The sequence below is a fragment of the Populus nigra genome, chromosome 4 (genome assembly GCF_951802175.1).
Source record: "Populus nigra chromosome 4, ddPopNigr1.1, whole genome shotgun sequence".
NCBI classification, from domain to species: domain Eukaryota; kingdom Viridiplantae; phylum Streptophyta; class Magnoliopsida; order Malpighiales; family Salicaceae; genus Populus; species Populus nigra.
In genome coordinates this window covers 5,428,590-5,453,068 of record NC_084855.1, presented here as the reverse complement: position 1 = coordinate 5,453,068, position 24,479 = coordinate 5,428,590, and the positions used below count along the sequence as shown (strand labels likewise).

The following is a 24,479-nucleotide window of genomic DNA, read 5'->3' as shown; positions in this document are numbered from 1 at the left end:
AAAAATGCATTCGCAGAGGTTTGTTGTTTCAAGTTTACTCGTGACACTGACCTAAAAGGGACAGAAGAAGGAACAGAGCCTCTTTGTCCCTCGAAACGTCGTGATTCTAACTGAATAAAGTTAATAAACCTATCGGCGTATATAGAAAGTCCCTTTGATGGGATTCAACGCTGCGGAAAGGTTGCAAATGATTCGTCGTGTATCTTGCCGATTACACTCGTGTCTTTTTCCAGGAAAAGATGGCAAAAACAGAGCTGAAACAAAAAAGTATTGCGCATGCTTATCTGTTATTCTGCTTGTCAGGATATCGGAACCTGTCCTTGTAGGCCGTGAACACATTGAATAAATGGCAGAAAACTCTATAGTCTACATGGATGCCTTGCTTAAAATTTATTTAGTGTTGATACGGGTAAGCTAGTAAAAATGGAAAGGGAAGAAGGGATCTATAAGTTGGCCTGGATCTCCCGTGTCTTCTAAAGGAACCAATTTTCTTGTTCTGAATTGGAACGAAATCCGCCAAAAAAAAATAATAATTTCTGGTCATTGTTATTACGTGTAAAACTAAGGAACAGAAGTAAAATCAAACTACATAAATGTTCAACTTATACAAGGCAACACGTAGGATCCTTGATTTGGCACCGCTTGTTATCGGTCCAACTTTCCTGTGTACCAATATGCGAAATATCCAAGTCCTTCAAAAATCAGATTTTGATGCAGAGAAATGTAGATTATCTTCTTTTTTATGGAAAAATTATATATGGAGCACATTTAACCATACGTTCGGAGGTCAAACTGTTGAAGGTGGACTTCAACTATATAAGCGAAAATTCTGAAAAATTAAACGCTCAAAACCAAAGAAACTTGAGGCTTTTCAGCTATCATGACTCCTGGCAATTTCCTTGCAAGCTTCCTTGACCCTTATTTTACCAGAAAAAAATACTATCAGATTTTCATTCTTGTACCTTTTCCCTATAAGAAAAAAATTCCATGGAACATCTATAAATATACCCTCGTCCACTTTAATGCTAGGTCAACAATACGTGCAAGCTAGTATGTTCACAAATTAAATCTCTCATTATTTGTGCTGTTTGGTGATTCCAGAGCTAGCTAGGTATACCATGTGTCCTCTTAAAACAAATGACCTGCACCGGATTTTCCATGAACTTGACAAAAATGGTGATGGTCTTTTGAGTACAGTGGAGCTCAATTGGCTTCTCGAGAGCATCGGAGTCCATTTTAGCCTAGAGGAGCTTGAGTCTTCGGTGGGGAAGTCATGCCTCAGCTTTGACGAGTTCTCGTTATTTTACGACTCCATAACAAAGCAGAGCGATGATCCCAGCAACGAAGCAGTGCTAGCAGACGATGAGGAAGGCCGCAACAAGGAGGAATGTGACCTTTTTGAGGCATTTAAGGTGTTTGATTCTAATGGAGACGGATTCATTTCTTGCGAGGAGCTTCAAAGTTTGTTGTCAAAACTTGGATTGTGGGATGAGAAGACTGGTAAGGATTGTAGGAGTATGCTTTGCCGGTATGATACGAACCTGGATGGGGTTGTTGATTTTGAAGAATTCAAGAAAATGATGCTGCGTACCAGTTTGTAATTATTCATTTTTGGGCCACTCTAGGACTCTAGAGGGTTGGAGTTTTGCCTTCGGTTTGAATTTGTGAGAACTGTGGTGGTCAGCCTCTTAGACGACCTCACTGGGAGTCGACCTTGGCAGCCAGCTTTTCATACTATGTTTTCCTTTCTTGTTTGTTGTATTATGTCACAGATATGTATGTAAAGCGGAATTTCTCACCGAGTACTATGATCGGAACTGATTTCCGGTTGCCACTCTAGCTACTGCTGTCCATATTATCCTTTCACTGTTTCTGTCTTGATAACTTTGGTTTACGCAATCAGTATAGCACCAGTTTCCATTTGCATCCAGAAGGTTCTCAATAGTAACTCAATTCAATCTTCAAATTGTACCCTTTATTTGAATCAGTTAGCAGTACGAATTAAGAAAAGGACACAGTATTCATACATGAGATATAGAATCTTGAATCCAGAACACATATAAATCTTTGTTCATAAGGAATTCTCTCTTGATGGTTAAGAAAATTTGTCTTCTTTTCTAACTTTCTGATTTGAATTTCATAGACATATGGGGAATTTCATTACATTTTAAAGATGCAAGAAATCAATGAAGAAGATGCGTCATCAGAATCATTTAGAAATGATGCTGAATCTTGATTGATATTCTAATGGATGCGAAAACCCTTTTTATCTTTAAACAAGAAAAAGATTTAAAGATGCATGCATGAACATCCTGCGGGTTTCTTTCCCAGGATGTTCGTAGGACCAAGACAGTATATGAAGAAGCTGTTGATCTCATCTTTTGTGATGTAATTTTACTAGTTTAATGGGAATTTCCCAGAAAACACCCATGAAATAGACTACCGTACACCTGCAAGTGTCAAATGTCCTTTCGTTGCATTATTAATTAAAAAAATCTCTAACCGTCAAAATTCCAATCGTGGCCAACGGACACATGAAAGAGCAACGAAGTTGACTGCGATATATGTATGCGTAGCCCGCACACATTCATTCAATTACGATGGGCTGAAACATGCAATGCAAATTGGCTCTCCCCCCTGATTGATCTGTAAAATCCTGAGCTCAGGTTATGACTCTCTGAGGTTTCATGGAAGCTCACTTTGTTTTCGTCAATGAAGGAGTATATATTCTAACTCGTATTTTTGGCCGTACGTGCTCTCTTCACAGTATTCCACTTTGCAATTTTCCACGGAAAATGGTATATCATATAAACAGTAAAACGTCAGCAGTGAGAAGGACTTCTCAAGCAATGGAAACACTGACCAGGATGCGTAGAAATCGATATTCAACTGGGAATATTTTGCAATATAATTGCCCCTTGTGAAGCAAATTATTCGCTTATTTTGCAATCAAAGTTGTCTTTTAACTATTCATTTGTACGGTGAAGCACAATGCTGTGTTCAGCGAAATTTCCGTAGCTGTGTTGTTAGATTGGGAGGAAAATTCAAAGTCAATTTCATTTATTAGTTGCTTTTCGGCTTTAGTTTGAAAAGAAACGAGTTATTTTATATCTATAATTTTACCGTCATCAATCATCATTAGTTTGTCTCACATCAGTCATCATAAAAAATTGGTAATGGGCAGAGATAAATTAAGCTCACGAGTCTTGCTCCATCTCGAACAATTGCCATCTGTGCTGTTCACGGTCACGGCCACGGCCACTCTGGCAGTGCTTTATTTTGAGAAGAAATAATTTCTTATTGGACAATCACCAAACCAGGCCTCAGCTGGTTACTAATTCATTTATCACAATCGATCGAGTCAGATACTATTTTAGGCGACCCGGGAAAAGCAGTTGGAAGTGGTTCTGCTTTTTATGCAAATTTCCCACCACTTTCTTTTTCTTTTTTGAGTATTTTTTTGCTTATTAATACCATTTTAAAAAAATATTGCCCAAATAACATAAGTAAACTTTTTATCGATGAAATAGCAAAGTTTGATGCATGTAGCAATTAAAAAATATTATATTATAAGATGTTTCTAATAAGAAACTTAGTACTTCAAATATATTATTAAATAAACCAACATACATTACAACCAGAAAAGATAGGACAGAAAAAACAAATGAAAAAAAAACCTTAAAGACATTGAAATTTTAATTACAACACAATTGGTATCATTCAAAAAATTTCAACAAGACAAATCCAATGATACCAAGAAAAATCATCAATGGTGACAGAATTGGATCCCTTTATTCGTCCAAAGGCAAGTGAGTTTTTATTGTTGTTGGATTTATCTCATCAAGATATTTTTTATGGTACTTATAGTGTTGTCATTAGTTATGGGTGCCTCAAATATCTCTTTAATCTTTTCTCTCTTGTCTCTTTATTGTAATTTGTGCCAATTTATTTAATAATTTCTTTGAAATATTGCATTTTCTATAAGCAATATCTTAAAATATTATGTTTTTCAATCGCAACATATATCAAATTGTGTTGATTTTTTTTTAAAAAAAAAATATTGTTTTTGTTCATTTTATTTTGTGTTTTATTATGACTTTGAGATATAAAAATAGTGATAGAATAAAGAGAGGAAATTGATGCCTATCAAACAAAACAAAATGGTCGGGCAGAGGATTAATTAACTTGCTACCCTGTCATGAATCCTACACATGGCAAATCATAACTAAAAAATAGGATTTTTTTTTAAAAATGACATGGTTAGTGTAGAATTTTGAAAAAAATAAGACATGTTGAAAAAATACTTGAAAAGTAGCATGATTTGAATACAACCGCAATTCTTATTATCATATTTGTTTATAATCATGATTTATAATCACAATTACAGTTAATTCAACTGTAATTGTACTTTCCATTATTGGTTTTATAATTCAACTGTCATTCTCATTCACAATTATTTGACAAAACCATAATCATATTCGTTATTGTATAAAAGTGTGCTATTTCATTAAAACTTTTCTTATGTATGCTATATGCTTATATCTTTTACCAAACTGTGTTAATTTGGTAAAACAAAACCTTGAAAACAGAACAAAGAACAATAAGGAAAATGAAATTGTATAACCAAACAAATTAGTTGTTTCTTAATTTTCTAGTCTTGTAAAAAAAAGAAGCTAATTTTTATGCAAAACCAAAAGCGATTTGTACAAGTAATAACTAACTAGGTTACTTCTTGTGCTACATTGCAGGTAAAACAAAAAAAATTGAATGTCAAAAAATTTTAAAATGACTTTTTTAAAAGCTTTGAAACGATGACATATTAGATCGGTCCGGGTTTATCTACCAAACTTGTAATCTAAATCATTGATTCTAATAAGTTCAATAATATATACACACACACACACGCACACATGGTAAATAAATATAAAGATCTATTTGATATTATATAAATATTGAAAAATGAAATTGAAAAAAAAATTCAACAAAAAACCTAATATTGAAGGTTGATAATAGACCAAAAAAAGGACGGGGAGGGGGGGCACATATATGAAAAAAAAATTAAATTAACTATTCATTAAATATAAGAAGATATCATACAAATAACAATTGGGAAAATGTTGTTTTTAATTAATATGGATGTACGAATTAATTATAATTTCCTGAAATTATTTAATTATTATAAAGATTATTAAATGATGTCTTTTACTCATGTATTTTATATGTGGTAAATATATTGATTATTATTTTTTAATATTATTTTTTAAAAAATAATTATATTTTAATACAAAACTAACTATTCATTAAATATAAGATATCATACAAATAGCAATTGGAAAAGGGTTTTTTTTAATTAATATGGATGTAAGAATTAATTATAATTTCTTGAAATTATTTAATTATTCATTTGTAGTATAAAGATTATCAAATGATGTCTTTTACTCATGTATTTTATATATGGTAAATATATTGATTATTATAATTTAATATTATTTTTGAAAAAATAATTATATTTTAATAATTTTAATATGTATTTAATTATTAATTTGGATGTATATATAATATATATGTTGTGTTTTGTTATAGCTATTTTTTTTAGAAAAACCAAAAATAAACCTTGTTTACTAATTTGAATATCTAATGAAATAAAACTTTACTTTTAAAAAAATTGTTTTGAAATTTTTCATCCTTATATATTCATATTTTTTCTTATATTCTTTTTTTTATATCAAAATGTCACACGAATCATCAAGAAAAATTATTTTTTAAAAAAAATATAACGTATAAAAATAAAAAACTTGAAAACCATGTAAGAAAAAAAATAGTGTAAAAGAAAAAAAAAAGAAAAAAAAACCAAGTATGGACTATGGAGGCTTGACATAGGCAGTTAGAGTTCTCATGTCCTTCAAACAAAGCTTAGGCATATGGCCAGGTCATCTTTCCCAATTTGTTTTTTTTTAATAAATAAATAGATGATATTTCATTTGGTTTTCCAGAATCTAACCATAATTGTGGTTTGCAGAAATTTGTATTTAATTTTTTTTTATCTAAAAACTTATTTTCAATATATTTTCACTTAAAAGACCTAACAAAAACCTTTAGAGTCTTCAAAAATCTATTATCAACCTAAAAACTCTCTAAAATGGTTTTAAAACATAAAATAAAACAAAAAACAATTTTTAGACAAGATTAAGGTTCAAAACAATCACTATTAAACTACTTTTATAAAATAAAACTCGTTTACACTAAAATCAATGTTTTTGGTGGCTAACTTTGATATCAACCAATGATTTTATCTCATTTTAACTAAAAAAAAAAACACTTTTCTGAAAACCAAACCAAATTTTTCTTTGACTGGAAAGTGTTTTCCGTTAACTGGAAAGTGTTTTCCGTTGACCAACTTTCCTAATGGCAAACAAACACAGGAAAGTTTGGAAAGTGGTTTTCCAGAAAGTGAATTCCGGGAAACAAATATGGCCGGACTTTGTGACCTCTCTTTTCTTTCACTTACGGGGACTAAAATATAAATGAAATGCACTTATAGCTCAAATTTAAAATTACAAAAATTATAGGGATTATAAAAGTAGGAAAAGAAAAGGATAGGAGGGAAAAACAATTCCCCCCAATTTCACATAGGCCAGGAACTTTTCATTGTTTTACATTTTGGTTGTTTTTTATTGGATTTTTTTCCGTTAACAATTGTGAAGGATAATAAAGTTGAATATAAATTTAGGCTCTACTATATATGTTTATAGTGTTTTAGCGAGGCGTTTTAGTAAAAAATCTCTATTTTCTCACTTATAAAGATTAAAATGTAAAAGAAATGAACTTTTGGTTGAAATTTGAAATTACAAAATCTTAGGAAAATAAAAGTATAAGAATGAAAGAGTACTTTTCCCTCAATTTTACAATGGCCATGGTTTTTTTTTTTACATTTAGATCCTCGAATTTTTTTTTCATATTTTGTTTTTACAAATTGAGCATCAAATCAAATTGATTATAAAAGAATGCAATTAAAAAAAGAAGATTTAAGGATAAAATTTGAAAAAAAAACTTCGGCTATAGTATAAACTGCTACTGCAGCGAGGAGTTACGTGGAATATTTATTTCCTTCCACTTTCTTCGATTCCTTAACGATTGCCTGTGTCTTGCTTCTCTAATCTTTCGTGTTTTGTCTGTTAATCTGCTGTAAGCCCCCCATTAACTGTTACAATTTCATCGTAGAAAATCTGGGAATTTTACCTCTCATCACAATTGAACAGACGTTGTTTGATAAAAGACCCATGTTACTTTTCAGGCAAATTGTTGTTTTCTTCTTTCCAAGCTTCTTTGATAACGAAGGGGTGAGGTCTGCCTGTTTTTAAGTGCCCATTTGGTGGAATGGATTGCTTTTGAGTTTGAATATGTTACTGGGCATGTTCTGGTTATTGATGATCTGTTTTTTGCTTCAATTTCAGGGTTAGTCTTCACAAGAATAGAAATTTTACTGTTGATATATAGTTATTAAAAATGTCGATTGCAAAGCCTTTGAAGAAGTTAGTATCTGCTGTTATTCTTGATTTGGATGGTACCCTTCTTCATACAGGTCAGCTTTTGCACTTTGGATTCATTTTTCATTTTACTTACATGGTCGTTTTCGCTGTCACATTTTTGCTTGTGTGTGGACATAATTGTTCTTCGATTTAATGGCACAGATGGCATCGTGAGCGATGTTTTGAAAGTTTTCGTGGTCAAGTATGGAAAACAATGGGATGGGAGGGAAACTCAAAAAATAGTGGGAAAGACACCTTTGGAAGCTGCTGCTGCCGTGGTGGAAGATTACGAGCTTCCTTGTTCAACTGATGATTTTCTGACTCAAATCACCCCATCGCTCTATGATCAGTAATTTATCTCTACACTCCTATGCATTATGTATGTGGATCTGGGATCTTTTGTGAAGGGATCTCGAAAATATTATCTAATGTTTTTTGTAAGTCAGTGGGTTTACTTGAAACACATAGTTGACTTGTGTGCATGGCTGATCATGTGACCAAATAGATGTGTAAAGATAGAATAAAAAAACTGTTAGATTGCCATTTTGCTGCCTCTATGTTTTTCTGTTTATGATTTTCTTTTCCTAAAACATGGAATAGTAGGACTTTCTTATGAAAAAATTGAATTTCTGACTGTTCTGTGCACGCACTTGATCTTATATATTGGAAGTAATTGACACTTGGGTCTTTTATCAATTTGAATGTGGTGCAGCATTAAGGTTCTTCCTGGTGCCAATCGGTTAATAAAACATTTGAGTAGTCATAATGTGCCTATGGCATTGGCTTCAAACTCTCCAAGGGCAAATATAGAATCCAAAATTTCTTACCATCAGGGTGGGTTTTTTAAGAAATTTAATGAAACTGATAAGTTTTATTTCCTGTTGCTTCTTTTGAAAATTAGCTAGGGTGGCATAGCAAAGAGTCAAACTTGAACTGCATTCGTACTCTACTTGCTTGGTTGCTCATTATACCTGCTTACAGGCTGGAAGGGATCCTTTTCTGTCATCATTGCTGGTGATGAAGTGAGAACAGGAAAGCCATCTCCTGAAATGTAAGATACATTTACAATTTGTATTTTACTTTTTTTTGGATTATCAATCTTGTTTGACTGAAAAGTCACAAATGTTCTTGGATTCTGACTTTGTAAGGTTGTCATTCTAGATTTTTGGAAGCTGCTAAAAGGCTAAATGTCAAACCATCCAGCTGCCTTGTGATTGAAGATTCTTTGTGAGTGAGTTTAACACATAAGTTATTATTGTAGTAAACCTTTTGATTTGTCTAACTGTGCCTCCTAGGTCTATGAAGAAATACTGTGAGTGTTGCAGTCCTAAAAAATGATGATGCAAAAGTTAATTACTTTCAAGCAGTCTAATTCTGACTGACAGTTTAAGTTGGCGTAGGATTTGATCAAGAATCAGAATGTCTTTAGTACTTAACCCCTATTGCATTTGTTTTCAGCTTTTCCACTAGGATGGTGTTCCCGCTTCATATTTTGTTGAAATGACAATTATGAACTTTTTTTATATGTTTTCTAATTATTAAATAAAATATAGGATCAAATATTTAAGCAGCCCCACTTTATTATATGTTCATTAACATAATCATATACTGAAACAAAAACAAGAATAAGAATCGATGATGGTAAAATATTATAGATTTATTCTATCAAAAGACATCTCAAGTTTTTTTTGGAGACCTTTTGCCTCATGATTGTTATGGGGGATATATTCATGCAGTACCGAGCATCTATGCTTAGATCACAAGTCAAATAAAGATGCTCCATGCACCAATATTATAAGCTGAAACTCTAATTTGATCATGAGTACTAGTTGATTTTTTATTAGATTTAACTTAAGGAATTTTTCCATATTTATTGTATATGATTAAAAAAATATTAAAGAAGGTTATATTAGTCATAACAAAAAATGTGGAGTGGGAATACCACTACCCTCTCCACCATTGTCTCCTTCTGTCTGTGCACTCTAATTTTTGAACCGAATAACATCAAAATATTGTTGTTTCTCAATAAAGTACATGGGAAAGTAGAAATGTGTGCCTGCTTTCTATCACAAAGTTCCTTTTATTGATTTTGGAAAGGTTGTGGCTATGTCAGGCCAGGTGTTACTGGTGGTAAGGCTGCTGGCATGGAAGTAGTTGCTGTACCATCCATTCCAAAATCTCATCTTTATACAGAAGCAGACGAAGTTATCAATTCTCTGCTTGATTTACAACCTGAATTGTGGGGCCTCCCTCCGTTTGAAGATTGTAAATCCCAAAAGACCTGTGTCAATGTTGAAGTTGCCTTTATTTTCTTTTCATTCTAGTTCTCGTGAGAAAATTGATCTGTGATTGCAGGGATGGAGGGTACTTTGCCTATCGAACCTTGGCATATTGGTGGTCCTGTGGTCAAGGGATTTGGTCGTGGCTCAAAGGTTCTTGGAATCCCAACTGGTATGTATCTTCCTATGTGTTCTCTTTATGTGTTGGGTCTGAAGTTGTGCTTGTTGAATAACATCATCAGTTTTTTGGGAATCTACTTCACTACTTATCTGACCTTGATGTCACACTTTGTTTCAATGAATTTAAGCATAAAAATGGGCTATCCATGTTCTCTATGATGACTTCTATGTCATTCCATCATCTAACAAGTTTATTTGTATTTTTCAGCTAATTTATCTACCAAAGGTTATTCAGCACTTCTTTCAGAACATCCATCAGGTGTTTATTTTGGTTGGGCTGGATTATCATCGCAAGGTCTTTACAAAATGGTCATGAGTATTGGTTGGAACCCATATTTTAACAACACCGAAAAGACTATAGTAAGTTTGACACTGACATAAGTGATGACCTGTGCATGCCTTAATCTATTCTCTTAATCTAATTTGTATTGTAGGAACCTTGGTTGCTTCATGAATTTGATGGGGATTTTTATGGTGAGGAATTGCGCCTTGTGGTAGTTGGCTATATTCGACCAGAGGTATAATCAACACTCACGGTATCCATTTTGTATTCCTTGTTATATCACGCTCATTGGTGTTCTTTCTGCATCCTTTGTCATCAGCGTCTTGCATTCCCCTTTTCACTAAATTTTGGTTTTGAAAAACTACAGGCCAATTTTTCATCGCTTGAGAGCTTGATAGCAAAGATTCATGAGGATAGAAGAATTGCAGAGAGAGCTCTAGACATTCCAGCGTACTCGAAATATAGGGATGACCCGTATTTGAAAGGCTCTTCCCTGTAACCATAGCAAGCATCCATAAACTTTACGATCCTTAATTTTTCCGGAGCTCTTACTGCAAACCTCTTTTGTTCATTATAGAAGGCATTCATTGTGACCGTATTGCTCTCTCTTTTCATGAAATCTTAGGCCTGGCTCGTAATCACTGTGGGTATAAAAATGAAACAGTGCCCCGAGAGCCCCCGATTATTGTTACTGAATATTTATCCACCAAATTGTCATCGATAATGTACTTGAATTATAGCTGGGAAGCTGTTGTGCAGACTAATGTTTCAGTTTCAGTTTCAGTCTATTTTGAGAGACAGAATTTCTTAGGTTACTTTTGGTTGGGATGAGGATTGGCATGGCTTCCAATGACTTTTAGTCTGTTCCCCGGGCATGGCTCGATTAGAAGATAGGCAAAGGAAATAATAAATAAAATTAGCTCCTCAATTTTCATTCCTTTTTGAGGTAGGACTTCGGAGTAGGAGTGTAGGACCCAAACCTGATTCTAATGTGTAAAAACCTACCGACCGTTATTTTGTCCTTTCTTGGTTAAAAACACCATGACAACCGTATCAGAAGACAGGGTTGACCTTCTTGGGAAATTCCGACCTTCGAAACTTAACTGGAATACCAGTGTGTTCTTCCCAAAGAAGATGGGATCTCACTTCTTCTCCATTTCTGAATTCTTTACAAAAGTTGCTACTCCTTTTTCTTCCTCCACGCTTTAGGTGCATAGGCTAAAAACTTATGTTTTTTATAAGAATCAAACGATATTTTTTGGAGGGAGAGATAAACATTGCAACAGTCTCACAACATAGAAATGGTGGTAAAGATCTAGCAGTGGATAGGGAAAAAAATAATCAGAGTTTCACTGTTCGCCACCTGATTTGCTTCCTTAATTAACGAAGCAAACCTCCTTGAAGAAAGATCTAGCAGTGGATATGACAAGTTCCAAGAAAAAAACAATCTTCGGAAATCCTGCCTTGCAGGCAGCTGGATCCCAGGAATAGAGGCGGATAAAAAGAAAAGGAAAAGGAAAATGAAGAATTCGTTACAAATGATACCATATCATACCGTTTCACCTGCTAGTTGTGTCCTCTCTTGGGCTCATAACTTAGTCTCAAACTGCAGTAAACCTGCAAATTAAAGAGATGGGGGCAGACCTGCAACATGTTTGTCCATGCCGAGCTTGGCCCACTCTAACCAGGAGTGATCTTCCTGAGCATCAAGGCTTCATTTTACCAGACGCGGAGGATCAATCAACGAACATGCATGTCCAAGATCATTTATCATATCAATAACTCCATCCTGACCCAGAGAGTATTCTTAACATGGCAGAAAACTTCCCTCCCCAATTTCGAGTTCTTATCCATAATTGGCCAACAAGAAAACATGCCCAATTTCGAGCTCCGATTTCAACGAGTGTGAGGAAAACTAACTAGTTATTGTACATGGTTCACTGTCCAATTATCTTTTGCGATCGGAATTTAATCACGACAAAGAAAGTTTGTAATTGCAACAAAACAATGTCGTCGTAGGTTTGTAAGGGAAGCGAAGGATGAGAAAAAATGACAGATTTTTTAATCATTCGATGGATTCGAAATTGACCATAACTTCCTTTTCTTTCTTTCATTCTTTTTTTTTTCCATAAAAGCTGAAATGATTTCAGAGCCCAAAATTTCAAGCAATCCAAAAGGTGATACCACCCCACGCGAGATGTTGGCTCACTCCTCACCATGATGCCTGGTAGCAATGCTAAACTAAACTAATAAAAGTTTTTGTACTGATAAAAAAATAGCACAGTTTTTTAAAAAATAGTAAAATATCTAGGTTAGAAAAAACAAATTGAAAAAAAACCAGAAATATTAAGATATTGCCAGTGAAAAAAACAACATTTTAAATAAATTGTTAAATAAATTAATATAAAAAAGAGAAGAGAAAAAAAAAACTTTGATGACACACCAAAATTTTAATTACAAAACCATTAATACTATTAAAAAGATCTTGGTAATACGAATCTAACAACATTAAATAAGTCATCAACGGTGACTGGAGTGAATCATACTTTTTATTCAAATGAAAGTGAGTAATAAAGAGTGAAGACAAAAAAAAAATCTCAGAAACGCATCAAAGTTTTGATTATGACATCATTGATACCATAAAATATATATTCACATGACAAATTTAATAACACCAAAAAGGCCACTATCGTGTTAGTTTTAATGCACTGTAGTCAATCAATTGATTACATGTGTTATTATTATATTTATATAAATATATATATTTATTATTAATAAAAACTTAATTTATCTTTTATATTCATGTAATATTAGATTAATAAATATAATATTTGATTTATAAATCTAGATTGAAGATAAAATCCATGAAACAAAAATACTTTGCAAAAAAAGTTATAAAGTTGTTATAATTATAGGATTCTTATTGCATCAAAGTCTTGCTTATAAAATGTTCATGATCGATGCTCTCTTAAATGTTGGACATTCACTATAGTCATAAAAGACTGATACATGTTATGTTTTTATTTTTATGAAAATAAGCAATTGTTTTCATATACCGAGATATAAGGGATACTTAGAGCTAATATGTAGGTACTTGTTATAAGACATATATGCTGAACTGACTCACATGAGAATTTCATATGAAGATATCATTTGTGTCTATGAAAAAACTCACGTGACAGTTGTGTAAATGATTCTTAAACTTGAGATCACCAAGTTATCTTATATATAAAGTATTATATTTTGATCTTGTTCGATGTTATCTTAGTAAATGTAACAAATGAGCAAACACTAGATATAACATAAACTATATGAATATATTTAAGTGATCAAGAGAGGATTCATCACCCTATATGAATTAGAAAAAATATTCCACATGTTCTCAAATAATATTGACTGTTAAATCCTTACACAAGGTGGAATGAGATTTGAAAAGAATTTCAAATCTTATTCAAATGATCAATGGCTATAATGTGCAAACAAATATGATTTGACATGACAGACATACTCCAAGTTAAAATGTCTAAATCGAAACATTATTGATGATGAAATAATAATTACACTGAGAAACCGGCTATTGAAATGTTAAGTTAAACCACTTGTGACTTTTCTAATATTTCAGGGATCATGATACGTTACTAGACGGTACACTTGATCTTCAAATATAATTTAATCAATTATTGAATTGATAATAAATTAAATTATTTGATCTATTTAATTCTATCTATTTATAATTATAATTTATATTTGGGCCAACATATTAGGAACCTAATAGGTCACACACATTAAGAACCATTAGTCAGAAATTAAACTGGGATAATTAATTAAGTGTATCTTGATTGAAAATAATTTTAGAAATTAAATACTAAAATGTATTTATTTCATAGATTATAATTCTAGTTTTAGATTAATCAAACATGGACTTAATTGATTAAATTTATAAAACTATCCTTAAATAATATATGGATATTATTTAAGGAGTAAGTAAATATCTTATTATTTATAAGGTTATTAAGATTTCTTATAAATATAAAACTATACCTCTTATTTTTTAAGAGTTTGTTTGTTAGACAAAAAAAAATATATAATTCACAAAATAAAGAGCTAGCACTTCAGACATAGCAACCCATATACTCTAAACAGGGATTTAAGATATTTCTTACTGGTAGTTAGTGTGAATTACCGTTAAAGGCCAGACAATTGGACGACTCGTGGTTTGTGATAACTCAGATTTTAAAGAATTATTCAAAACTAGAGAAGATCAAATTTTCAAGTAATAAATCTTTAAACAACTCTAAATCTCTCTAATGAGATCTTAGGAACTCTCCAATATTATTTTAAATTTATTATTTTCACTGCATGTATGTATTGTATGTATACTGAGGAACCCGACACAACGGTGACTGGAGTGAGCCACACACGCTACCCGAAAGCAAACGAGTCACTCGTCTTCTGATGTAAAGTGTGGCTCATTACGGCTGTTATTGGTGATATTTTTTAATATTATTGTATTTATCTTATCGAGAGCTTTATGATAATACTAGTGGTGTCATAATTGAAGTTTGTTATGTTTTTAAGATCTATTTTTTTTTCTATCTCTCCTCATTGTAATTACCCACTTACTTTTGAACGGAGAGCGTGACCCACTCCGATCATCATTAATAACATTTTTTGATATTGTTGAATTTGTATTATTGAAATCATTCTAATAGGAGCTATTAAATAAAATATCTTAATTTCAAATTATAATAACTTTAAAAGCATGTTTCATGTTATCATAACAATTATTTTTTAAAGTATTTTTTATTTTGAAATCTATCAAAATAATTTTATTAAAAATAATTATTTTTAATATTAATATATCAAAATAATCTTTTAAAAATAAACTTTTAAAAATATTTTTAAGATATAAAAATGTTTTCCGTAAATTCCCCCCTAGGAAAGAGGAAAGTACAATTAAGACACCCCACCGCCCCACCTGTCACCTTCCGAATTCCCCCGCCCCTACACTAAACCTCCGTATCCATACGTGGGCTCTCAACTCCACGTTTTTTCTCCTACCCATATTAACCAAACACGCAAACTCAGAACCACCATGAAACCTTCCGCCACAATCACCTCCTCCACCGCCACATTAGATGTCGTAAAAGCCCCAAACTTCGTCAAAGTTACGGCCATTACCATCTTCTCCTTCTCTGTTATCACCCTTCTCTGCCTCTTTCCTTCCTCCCCCTTCCCCTCCTCTATCTCCTTCTCTCCCTCGTTCTCCATCACCTCCCCACAACAAATAAAAAAAAACGCGTCCTTGGTTTCACCTCGTCCCAAAAAAACCCGGCCCCCACCACCTCCGACGGTGGGTGAGAGGACGGGGATAGTGGACGAGAACGGTGCAATGGCGGAGGATTTTGTAATCGGGGAGTTTGATCCGACTGCAATGGATGAATTTAGAAATTTAACTGGTGGCAAAGAGGAGACATCGACGAAAGAAGATGGTAAACTAACCAGGGTTAAGTATGAGAGATTTAGAGTGTGTGAGGAGATTACGAGAGATTACATACCATGTTTGGATAATGTGGAGGAAATTAAGAGGTTGAATTTGAGTGGAAGTTTGGTGATATATGAGAGGCATTGCCCTGAAGAAGGTAAGGGGTTGGATTGCTTGGTGCCTATGCCTAAAGGGTATAAGAGATCTATACCTTGGCCTAGGAGTCGAGACGAGGTAATTTTGTGAATTTTCTGTCATTTCTTTTTTAATTTTTGTACTTGTTTAATGGCCGGCCTAACAGTAGTTTTTTGTTTCTTGTTTTTTGGTTTCGTTTTTAGGTTGGTTGATCTGGAAATTGTAATTTTGTGTTATGTAACTGGGTTGTTTAGTAATTCTGGAAATTTAGTGGATTTGTGGGTTAGTGTTCAAGGGAGTCTAATTGCTGATAAAACTGGAGATTTTCTGGGTGTTTTGGTGTTAGATTGGTGCTAAATGTGTAGAACCAAGTTTAAACTATAGGTAGAGTAGTTAGAACTGCTTGGATAATTGATGGCTGTTTAAAATTTATGGCTAACGAGTAGCTAAGAGTACAGAAGCTAATTGATCCATAATGATGGCTCTGATGCATTCCGCCGATTGTGTCCTTACAGTAACTAATACATTTGAATGTCTACAATAGTTCTGTTGCTTTGGAAAATGTTGGTCAATTTCCTTGTACTTGGCAAATAACTGTTCAATCTTCCAGTGAAGTTTCTTTGGTCTGATATTGAGATCTAATAATAGGTGTGGTTCAGTAATGTGCCACATACACGTCTGGTCGAAGATAAGGGTGGCCAAAATTGGATAGCATTAAAAAAGGATAAGTTTGTATTCCCAGGAGGAGGAACTCAATTTATTCACGGAGCAGATCAATATTTAAACCAGATTTCAGAGGTTGGTTAGTGGTTACTTAAAAATTCCCGCCACTTATTATTTTTATTCTCATGATTTTGATTGCTGTATCAACTTCGATTTGCAGATGGTTCCTGAAATTGCATTTGGTCAGCATACCCGCATTGCATTAGACATTGGTTGTGGAGTGGCAAGTTTTGGTGCCTTTTTGTTACAGCGTAATGTGACTACTTTGTCAATAGCACCAAAAGATGTCCATGAGAACCAGATTCAGTTTGCACTGGAGCGTGGTGTTCCTGCAATGGCAGCTGTATTTTCAACACGGCGTTTGTTGTACCCAAGCCAAGCATTTGATTTGATACACTGTTCAAGATGTAGAATTGAGTGGACTAGTGATGGTACATTTTCTCATCCTACTATCAAGTCTGAGACTCGTCATTATATGTCGGAATTAAAAGATTTTTTATCTTCACCATTTCTGTCTTTCTTTGGCTGAATTGAAGATGGAATTTTGCTTCTTGAGGTGAACAGAATGCTAAGGGCAGGAGGCTACTTTGTTTGGGCAGCACAACCTGTATATAAACATGAAGAAAATCTCCAAGAACAATGGAAAGGTGATCCTCTCGATTCTAAGAGAAATTGCCTTTTTTTTTAATTGCTTTTCTGTAGTTCATCAACCTGTTTTGCTGTATCTTTGATCACAGCCACTTCTTCCTATTTTCTTCCTTTGTTATTATTGTTCTTCCCTGACTCCCTGATTTCCATCAGCCAGACAGTGTTAGAGATGAGGAACTCAAACCTCCTGATTGCTTGAATTGAATTTTTTTCTTGTTTACGTTCAGAAATGCAGGACCTGACTAGACGCATTTGTTGGGAACTTGTAAAGAAGGAAGGATATATTGCCATTTGGCGGAAACCTTTAAACAACAGCTGCTATCTTAGTCGTTATAGTGGGGCACAACCTCCTCTATGTGATTCCAATGATGATCCAGACAGTGTTTGGTAGGCCCTGGCTCATTCCTTCTAGTTTTTTGTTAAGTGGAATAGTAAATTTTATTAAGAGTTGGTTTAATACTTTAATTCTGATCTTCTTTTTGGAATGAGATTCAACAAGAGAATCTATACCAGTTAAATCAGTGGAGATACTTTGGCAACTTCGTGTTGGCTCTAATAATGCTGAGGGATCGATACACAATTGCTTTGTTTTCTCTTTCTTTTTCCTTTATGATCTAATCTGGCCCTGTGTTTCGAGGAATAAACTGTGCATAGCTTATAGCAGCTTCTATCTGTTCTCATCCATCAGACTTGAACATTGGATAACTGCATCATCATTGTTTTGACAATATGTGTGAAGTTTGTAAGATATCTATGTCCTTTGCAGGTATGTCAGTCTGAGGCCATGCATAACTAGATTGCCTGAGAATGGTTATGGAGCTAATGTCACTACATGGCCTGTACGCCTTCATTATCCACCAGATAGACTCCAGAGCATAAGAATGGATGCCACCTTTTCCAGAAAAGAACTTTTCAAGGCAGAGTCAAAATATTGGAATGAGATTATAGAAAGTTATGTCAGAGCTTTCCACTGGAAACACATGAATTTTCGAAATGTGATGGACATGAGAGCGGGATTTGGAGGGTACCTTCTTTTTGCTATTGCATTTCAATAAGGCACTATGGTGAATTCTCTGATTTTAATTTCGATATTAACCGTACAAGGTTTTTGGAGGAATCCATGATATTGTGTAATTTGTGCATCATTTTTGTAATGGCAGGTTTGCAGCAGCATTACATGATCTGGATGTTGATTGCTGGGTTATGAATGTTGTTCCCGTGAGTGAGTTCAATACTTTACCTGTGATTTATGACCGAGGACTTATTGGAGTCATGCATGACTGGTATGGATAGTGCTTCTTTTTGCCTTCTATTCTTGGTAGTTTCTTTGAATTTATTCAGTCCTATTTCTTACCCCTATTTCACAATAATTTGAGAATAGCTGTCCCAGTGCCTATAGACTCATCAGGGGAGTAAAAGGAACATGACTATGGACTTTATTTTCTTAAAATAATAATAATAATTTTGACAGTTCATAGTTTTCTTTAGGAAACAAACTTTATTGAGAATGAGATAAACAGCTAAATGATTTAGAAAAGGTCAATTATATATAGGGGCACCAGTTGATGGAATTAGTAGAATTGGAATGTTTTTTAGACAGGATTTTTCCATACGTTCTAAATCTCGTATCTTAATTTTGCTTCTATATCCAAGCAACTAAAAAGTTCTGGCTAAAAAATGTAGATGCTATGATCTCTGTAGCTTTTTATATTACAAGCTACATCACAAGCTCATGTTTCTACGATCTCAATCTATATTTACTTGAATAATGCTATAAATATCCATTAAAGTGGTTATTTATTTATAATTGAACAAAAGCGAGTCTGAATGGGTATACTCCGAGTATTTGCTTTAAGGATCGTTCCTGCTGCTCCTTTATAGCAGTTATTGCTCCGGTTCCAGAAGGTATAGCTCTTGCCTCGGGTTTGCCTTTGAAATCGGAGACTGTTCCAATTTCATACTGAGATAGGCAATCGTAGGGAGAACCATATGTTTCTTGCTAGGCAAAGACAGGTTAGAATGGATAGCTCGTGGGTGGACAGGATAGATCACCATCGCAGAAGGAGGTAGAACCGGGTGAAGAATTAAGGCTAGAAAGGTCATCGCCCTATTAGGCACTTGGTTCTCAAGATTCAATCTCAATGTGGTACTAAAGATTAGGCAGAAGCGGAACTAGAACTAGAATTCTTCACCCCTCCTCCTGTACCATACCAAGAAGTGTAGCTAGCCAACATGGATTGCTGAAATGACCTGTCAAAATTTCGTAGAAGCAGAGCTGCATGAGCACTTTGACCATAGAAATTTAGAAGTGAAGTGCCATTGGGAACTCTGACTGCAGACTTTGCTGGGCCAGAACTAAAATTTTTTTCTCCCAACCTTTACTCCAGAGTCCCCATGCTTCATTTGGGTATTTTTTAAAGGTTTAACTGTAAAGGTATCTGTTCTTTATCGTTGATTTGTTGTTACCAAGCTCTTGATCTTGATTATGATTTCATAATTCTCAAAATCTTGTTTCCCAGGTGTGAGACATTTGATACATACCCGAGAACTTATGACCTATTGCATGCAGCAGGTTTGTTCTCTGCCGAGCAGAAAAGGTACGGCTCAAGGTTCCTCGTACTTGTCTTATTGTTTATTTCTTCGTGCTTCGCAGGTGGAAAGTAGATATAACTTTCTGCAAATTTTTGTTGATTGTAGGCACAAATGCAAAATCTCAAGTATCATGCTTGAGATGGATCGAATGCTAAGGCCTGGTGGAACTGTTTATATACGTGACTCAATATCTGTTATGAGCGAGCTTCAAGAGATAGCAACTGCCACGAGATGGGCGTGTACACTTCGGGACACGGGTGAAGGTCCCCATGCGAGTTGGAAAATTTTAACCTGCGATAAAAGGATGCCATGAGTTTGTCATATTGGTTCTCTGAAGATGGGACTCCTGTCTCATGGTACAATCTTTTCCATTTTTTACTGTAATCATTTTTGTACATTAGTCACTATACCTCTCTGATACAAGCGTGTCCCTAATTCAAGCGAAAAGATACATTTGCAAATATCCTGTCATACTGTAATGGTTACCTCACTGATATGTTCTTGCATTCACACACAAGCGCAAGCCAGGACCAATGATCCTAACAAATAATTAAAATTTTGTTTTTCCGAGTTAAAATCTTTTTCTTTTTTGGTACATCCAGTGATATATATATATATATATATATATATATATATATATATATGGTTAAAACAGAGGCTTTGACCTTTGCAAGTCAGTTATATAACGATGGTCCGCAGAAGCAACAAAATGAAACCAAACAGTGACATCAGCAAACTTATTAATAGACGAGGGGCTGGATTATGGAAATTGGAAAGTACCAGGACGAGCCAAGCCAACACACCAATCTATATCTTGAATGGGATTGCAGGGGAAGAGAGACCCTTGAGGTCCGTCAAATGGAAATTGATGTCAAGAGACTATGTTCATAATCTCTAATCAAACATTATGATTTCGTGTTCTAGTTACCATGACTGCCAAAGCTCCCCCACGCCCATACTAATCCCCAGACATGTCCAACAGGGTTCACCCAAGCCAAAACTTTGCCGAGAAAAAGAAAAATTAATTACATCTTTACATCAACAATCCATGAGCCAAAAATAAAACTGATCCTTCCTTCAGATTTCTCTATGGCTTCATGGAAGAAGAATCCTTGTGCGCTGCTGTATTAACCTGTTTGGACAGATACGCTTCATAAATCTCCACGACAAGCCGGGGATCCTCTTCCACAAGCTCTATGTATTCCTTCCTTTTGGTAAGTTTGTCCATGTTGTCAGTGATCAATGACAACGCTGTTTCAAGCATATGCTTTGCATTATGCTGATGGGCAAAGGCATAGCTCATGACTGAGTTGTCCCAGTTCAGTTTTGACACCAAAAACTTCTCACAATAGGCCTTGAGATGCTTCACCTCGTATTTTTCAGCTAATACTAAAAGGTCACAGGCCATCTGCTCATCAAGGCACGCTTCAGCAGTGTACAGATAGTTGACAAAGCTTCGAAGTGCATCATATGATACATCACTGATCTTGATGGTGCCACTCCGGCTTTCTTCCATGTCATTCTCAAGCATCGCTTTGAAGACCGGGGAACGGCTCACCTGTAGTCAGAAAGAAAACAATTGAGCGTCCCCATAACACATCACCAGATCGTCTTATCCAGTGTTAAGTGGACAAGCAGGGATTCTTTTTGTTTAGACTGATACAGGAACAACTCGAAAGCAAAACGCAAAATTGTCACCCATGGTTCATCGGTTCAAGTTCTGTCTAATTTGTACGAAAATAAGCTAAAATCTTAATGGGATGGACCAAATTTAAGGGACAACCATGCAAATAACACCAACCAGGTATGCATTTGGAAAATACCCGATTGTCTTTAACATAACACTACTCCATATTTCCTCTTGTTTGACACATCAATTTAACAGTTGCAAAATACTAGTCCGTGCATGCGTCTGGGCAGACTTGGATAAAGCCTAAACTGATTTTCCCACATCCTTACAATAATAGAAACATGCGCCTCCTCAGCAGCAACTGTGTGTGTATGCATGATCATTGATCAATCAAGAGATGCTAAAAGACTGATCAACAGAGAATTTGCAGTAAGCAACATGCAGAATTACCCAATTAAAAAAAGCAAGCCTTCTAACTGATCAAGAAATTTGACTAATAGGATTGAGGAATTGGGTATTTACCAAAACAGCCTTGTGAGCAGGAACAGGCACGGATGGGCGAGTCCCGATAAGCCCATCATCGGAGGAAGCAATCAAAACGACATCGGTGAAGCAAGGGCCAGCTGGAGAGCGATGAGTGATGTGGAGATCAAGAGGAGACCAGAAACGCAAGAAGGCAACTTTAGCTTTGAGATCTTCGATCTCTCTTTTAAGCTCTTCTTCAGTATCGCTTGCTTCCTCGTAACACTCTTTGCAAGTTCCGGCATCGCATCTGCTGTAGTACTCCTTACAAGATATGCACCTCATGGTTTCGGAGTCGGAGTCAGTCTCGCATTCTGTGTCTACCCGGGACGCTGTACAGAGGTGGCCTCTCATCGTGTTTCGTTGAGTTTTATGAAGCAAAGGAAGAGGCGATTTTAATGAGTTGGGGGTGGAAGAGGAGGATTTGATTGATCGAGAGGGCGGCCGCAGGCTGCAGAATGGTGGTTTTGTTGGGACAAATCGAAATGAAATGAAACAAGGGATAATTAGATCAGTAATTGTTCTCTCTGTTTTTTTTTAATGATTAGCTCCGTTACTGTTTTGAGATTTTGATTAGTTTTAGTTTAATACTGGCCCTTCAACTCACGCTTCATTGTGGCTTCTTCAACATATTTTTTAACATAAAAAAAAAATTAAAGTATGGAAGTATCTTGTTAAATAAATTAATAATTATTTTATGTAAATAAATAAATTTTAATAATAATTAAAATAAAAATTGATAAAATTAAAAGATAAATATAAATCAAGATATTTAACTACAAAAATAAGACATTCATCTTATTATATTTACCAAACTTGTTTATTAAAATCAATAAAAAATAAATCCACAACTTCAAAAACTCATAACTTAAAAGATAAACACAAATGAAACTGGCTAAATAAACTCATGCCCTAAAAAAATATTATGAAAATCCAAACACATCAACAATATTATTTAAAAATAAATATTTTTTTTAAAATAAACTTTATTTGTATGTAACCCAAAAAATATCTAAATGAATTAACATAACATCTTGAAAAATCAAACACAAACAAAACAACTCTAAAAAACTTGTATTAAAAAATAGCATACAAGACCCGCAACCTGAATTATAAAATCAGGATAGACTCATAAAAAAAATTAAAGATAATTACAAAACTAATATTAAAAAAACAAATGCAGAGCGATAAGATCGTGTAAAGCCAAATCTCTAACAAATCAAATGTCGAAAGATAAAATCAAGAAAAAAAAATCAACTACATAAAAGGATCTGGAAAATAAAGGGAGGGGGGAACATTAATTAGAGGGCAACTATAAATTTGATTCGATATGCGCTCTGTTGCGTGTCATAATTTTTCTTTCTAAAAAAACTTGAGTATATAAGCTATTCTGATATTTTTTTTTTTACATAATAAAATTTATAAGTGTAAATCACTAAAGTTTATCTAAACATCTAATAATTATTCATGTAAAAAAAATTGTTAACAATAATTAAAAGAGAAACTGAAAAAATTGAGAGATAGATGTAGATCAAGATATTTGATCTCGCAAAATGAAATATTTATCCGTTTGTATCTACCAAATCTGTTCATTAAACTCAATAAAAGATAATAGAAATAAAAATATATGTGAACCAGAGTGAATAAAAAAAGAAAAAAAAGTATGCATGGCCGAACATACAAGAAATATAATTTCAAAATAAATATTTTTGGTACAAAACAAAACCTACTTGTATAATGTAAAATAAAAAACTAGCAAAAATTAAACACAAAACAAAAAAGTTTTTTTTAAAAAAAACTTTATCCAAAAATAGCTTGCAAAACTCGTGATTTAGATAACGAGACCGAGATAAACTGATAGAAAAGAATATGAAGGTAACCACAAAACATATTTTAAAAAACAATTTAGAATGATAAAATCGCAAAATAAAATGAGAAAAAAAGAATTCCTAATCTTATTAACACTTAAAACTTGTAACTCGTGTCATTAAATTGAAAGCATGACAAATGAAAAAAATCAAAAAGCCTAGTTCCAAATAAATCAAAAACTAAAGGATGTAACGAAAAAAAATCAATCATGTAAAAAAAATTAATTAAAAAATAAGAGTGGAAACCGAAATAAAAAAATAAATTTGAGGGCATTTAAAATTAAATTGCATTGTTAAATTAAAAAGAAAAAACAATTAACAAAAAGAAAAAAAGAAATTAAAAGAATGAAGGATAAATTAAAAAAAAACATAAACTTTGATTGAATTATGAAATTGAATACTAATAAAACTTTAACAAAAGATTCAAGGGTGAAAATGACAAATCAAAAAAATAAGAACCGAATTGGAGAAAATAATAGATGACAAATTGTAATTTAAGGACTGAATTGAAAGCATAAAAAACTTTTCTAAAAGGGTCAAGGATAAAAATAAGCATTAAAAAACATAAATATTGAAATTGAAAAAGAAAAAGAAAAAAAGGACAA

The 24,479-nt window shown here is 33.7% G+C and overlaps 4 protein-coding genes across 6 annotated transcripts; 3 read left to right on the top strand and 1 right to left on the bottom strand.

Moving 5' to 3' along the window:
* The first annotated feature begins 866 nt into the window (after positions 1 to 866).
* On the top strand, positions 867 to 1,933 carry LOC133690580 (probable calcium-binding protein CML44). Its single transcript, XM_062110805.1, has one exon. It carries the CDS (start codon positions 1,119 to 1,121, stop codon positions 1,599 to 1,601), a length of 483 nt encoding a protein of 160 aa, XP_061966789.1. The 5' UTR covers positions 867 to 1,118; the 3' UTR covers positions 1,602 to 1,933.
* A 5,014-nt stretch (positions 1,934 to 6,947) lies between these two features.
* Positions 6,948 to 11,029, top strand: LOC133691159 (bifunctional riboflavin kinase/FMN phosphatase-like). Of its 3 annotated transcripts, none has more exons than XM_062111526.1 (12): positions 6,948 to 7,185; positions 7,295 to 7,340; positions 7,455 to 7,582; positions 7,692 to 7,880; positions 8,235 to 8,363; positions 8,511 to 8,580; positions 8,691 to 8,756; positions 9,643 to 9,794; positions 9,885 to 9,980; positions 10,197 to 10,348; positions 10,423 to 10,506; positions 10,639 to 11,029. In XM_062111526.1, exons 3-12 carry the CDS (start codon positions 7,507 to 7,509, stop codon positions 10,768 to 10,770), a joined length of 1,146 nt encoding a protein of 381 aa, XP_061967510.1. In that variant the 5' UTR covers positions 6,948 to 7,185; positions 7,295 to 7,340; positions 7,455 to 7,506; the 3' UTR covers positions 10,771 to 11,029. The 3 variants fall into 3 exon arrangements, with proteins under 3 accessions (XP_061967510.1, XP_061967511.1, XP_061967509.1); XM_062111525.1 differs by having other exon boundaries at positions 6,949 to 7,185; positions 7,295 to 7,345; XM_062111527.1 differs by lacking the exon at positions 7,295 to 7,340.
* Positions 11,030 to 11,312: 283 nt separating this feature from the next.
* Positions 11,313 to 20,317, top strand: LOC133690492 (probable methyltransferase PMT10). The gene is made up of 10 exons (XM_062110714.1): positions 11,313 to 11,385; positions 15,233 to 15,990; positions 16,540 to 16,689; positions 16,775 to 17,045; positions 17,151 to 17,261; positions 17,490 to 17,649; positions 18,029 to 18,286; positions 18,423 to 18,545; positions 19,782 to 19,859; positions 19,960 to 20,317. The coding sequence occupies exons 1-10, from the start codon at positions 11,313 to 11,315 to the stop codon at positions 20,165 to 20,167; spliced, it is 2,190 nt and encodes a 729-aa protein (XP_061966698.1). The 3' UTR covers positions 20,168 to 20,317.
* Positions 20,318 to 20,678: 361 nt separating this feature from the next.
* Positions 20,679 to 22,572, bottom strand: LOC133692754 (BTB/POZ domain-containing protein At4g08455-like). The gene is made up of 2 exons (XM_062113888.1): positions 22,007 to 22,572; positions 20,679 to 21,412 (listed from the first exon to the last, which is right to left on the bottom strand). Exons 1-2 carry the CDS (start codon positions 22,358 to 22,360, stop codon positions 20,942 to 20,944), a joined length of 825 nt encoding a protein of 274 aa, XP_061969872.1. The 5' UTR covers positions 22,361 to 22,572; the 3' UTR covers positions 20,679 to 20,941.
* Between the last annotated feature and the right edge of the window lie 1,907 nt (positions 22,573 to 24,479).

Excerpts from the sequence above, each read along its gene's own strand:
- LOC133690580 (XM_062110805.1), top strand. The coding sequence starts at position 1,119 with ATGTGTCCTCTTAAAACAAATGACCTGCACCGGATTTTCCATGAACTT.
- LOC133691159 (XM_062111527.1), top strand. The coding sequence starts at position 7,507 with ATGTCGATTGCAAAGCCTTTGAAGAAGTTAGTATCTGCTGTTATTCTT. Across the intron at positions 9,981-10,196 it reads GGTTCTTGGAATCCCAACTG|CTAATTTATCTACCAAAGGT; the intron begins GTATGTATCTTC and ends TGTATTTTTCAG. Across the intron at positions 10,507-10,638 it reads TTGGCTATATTCGACCAGAG|GCCAATTTTTCATCGCTTGA; the intron begins GTATAATCAACA and ends GAAAAACTACAG.
- LOC133690492 (XM_062110714.1), top strand. The coding sequence starts at position 11,313 with ATGACAACCGTATCAGAAGACAGGGTTGACCTTCTTGGGAAATTCCGA. Across the intron at positions 16,690-16,774 it reads ATTTAAACCAGATTTCAGAG|ATGGTTCCTGAAATTGCATT; the intron begins GTTGGTTAGTGG and ends TTCGATTTGCAG. Across the intron at positions 18,287-18,422 it reads ATGAGAGCGGGATTTGGAGG|GTTTGCAGCAGCATTACATG; the intron begins GTACCTTCTTTT and ends TTGTAATGGCAG.
- LOC133692754 (XM_062113888.1), bottom strand. The coding sequence starts at position 22,360 with ATGAGAGGCCACCTCTGTACAGCGTCCCGGGTAGACACAGAATGCGAG. Across the intron at positions 21,413-22,006 it reads CTGCTCACAAGGCTGTTTTG|GTGAGCCGTTCCCCGGTCTT; the intron begins GTAAATACCCAA and ends TTCTGACTACAG.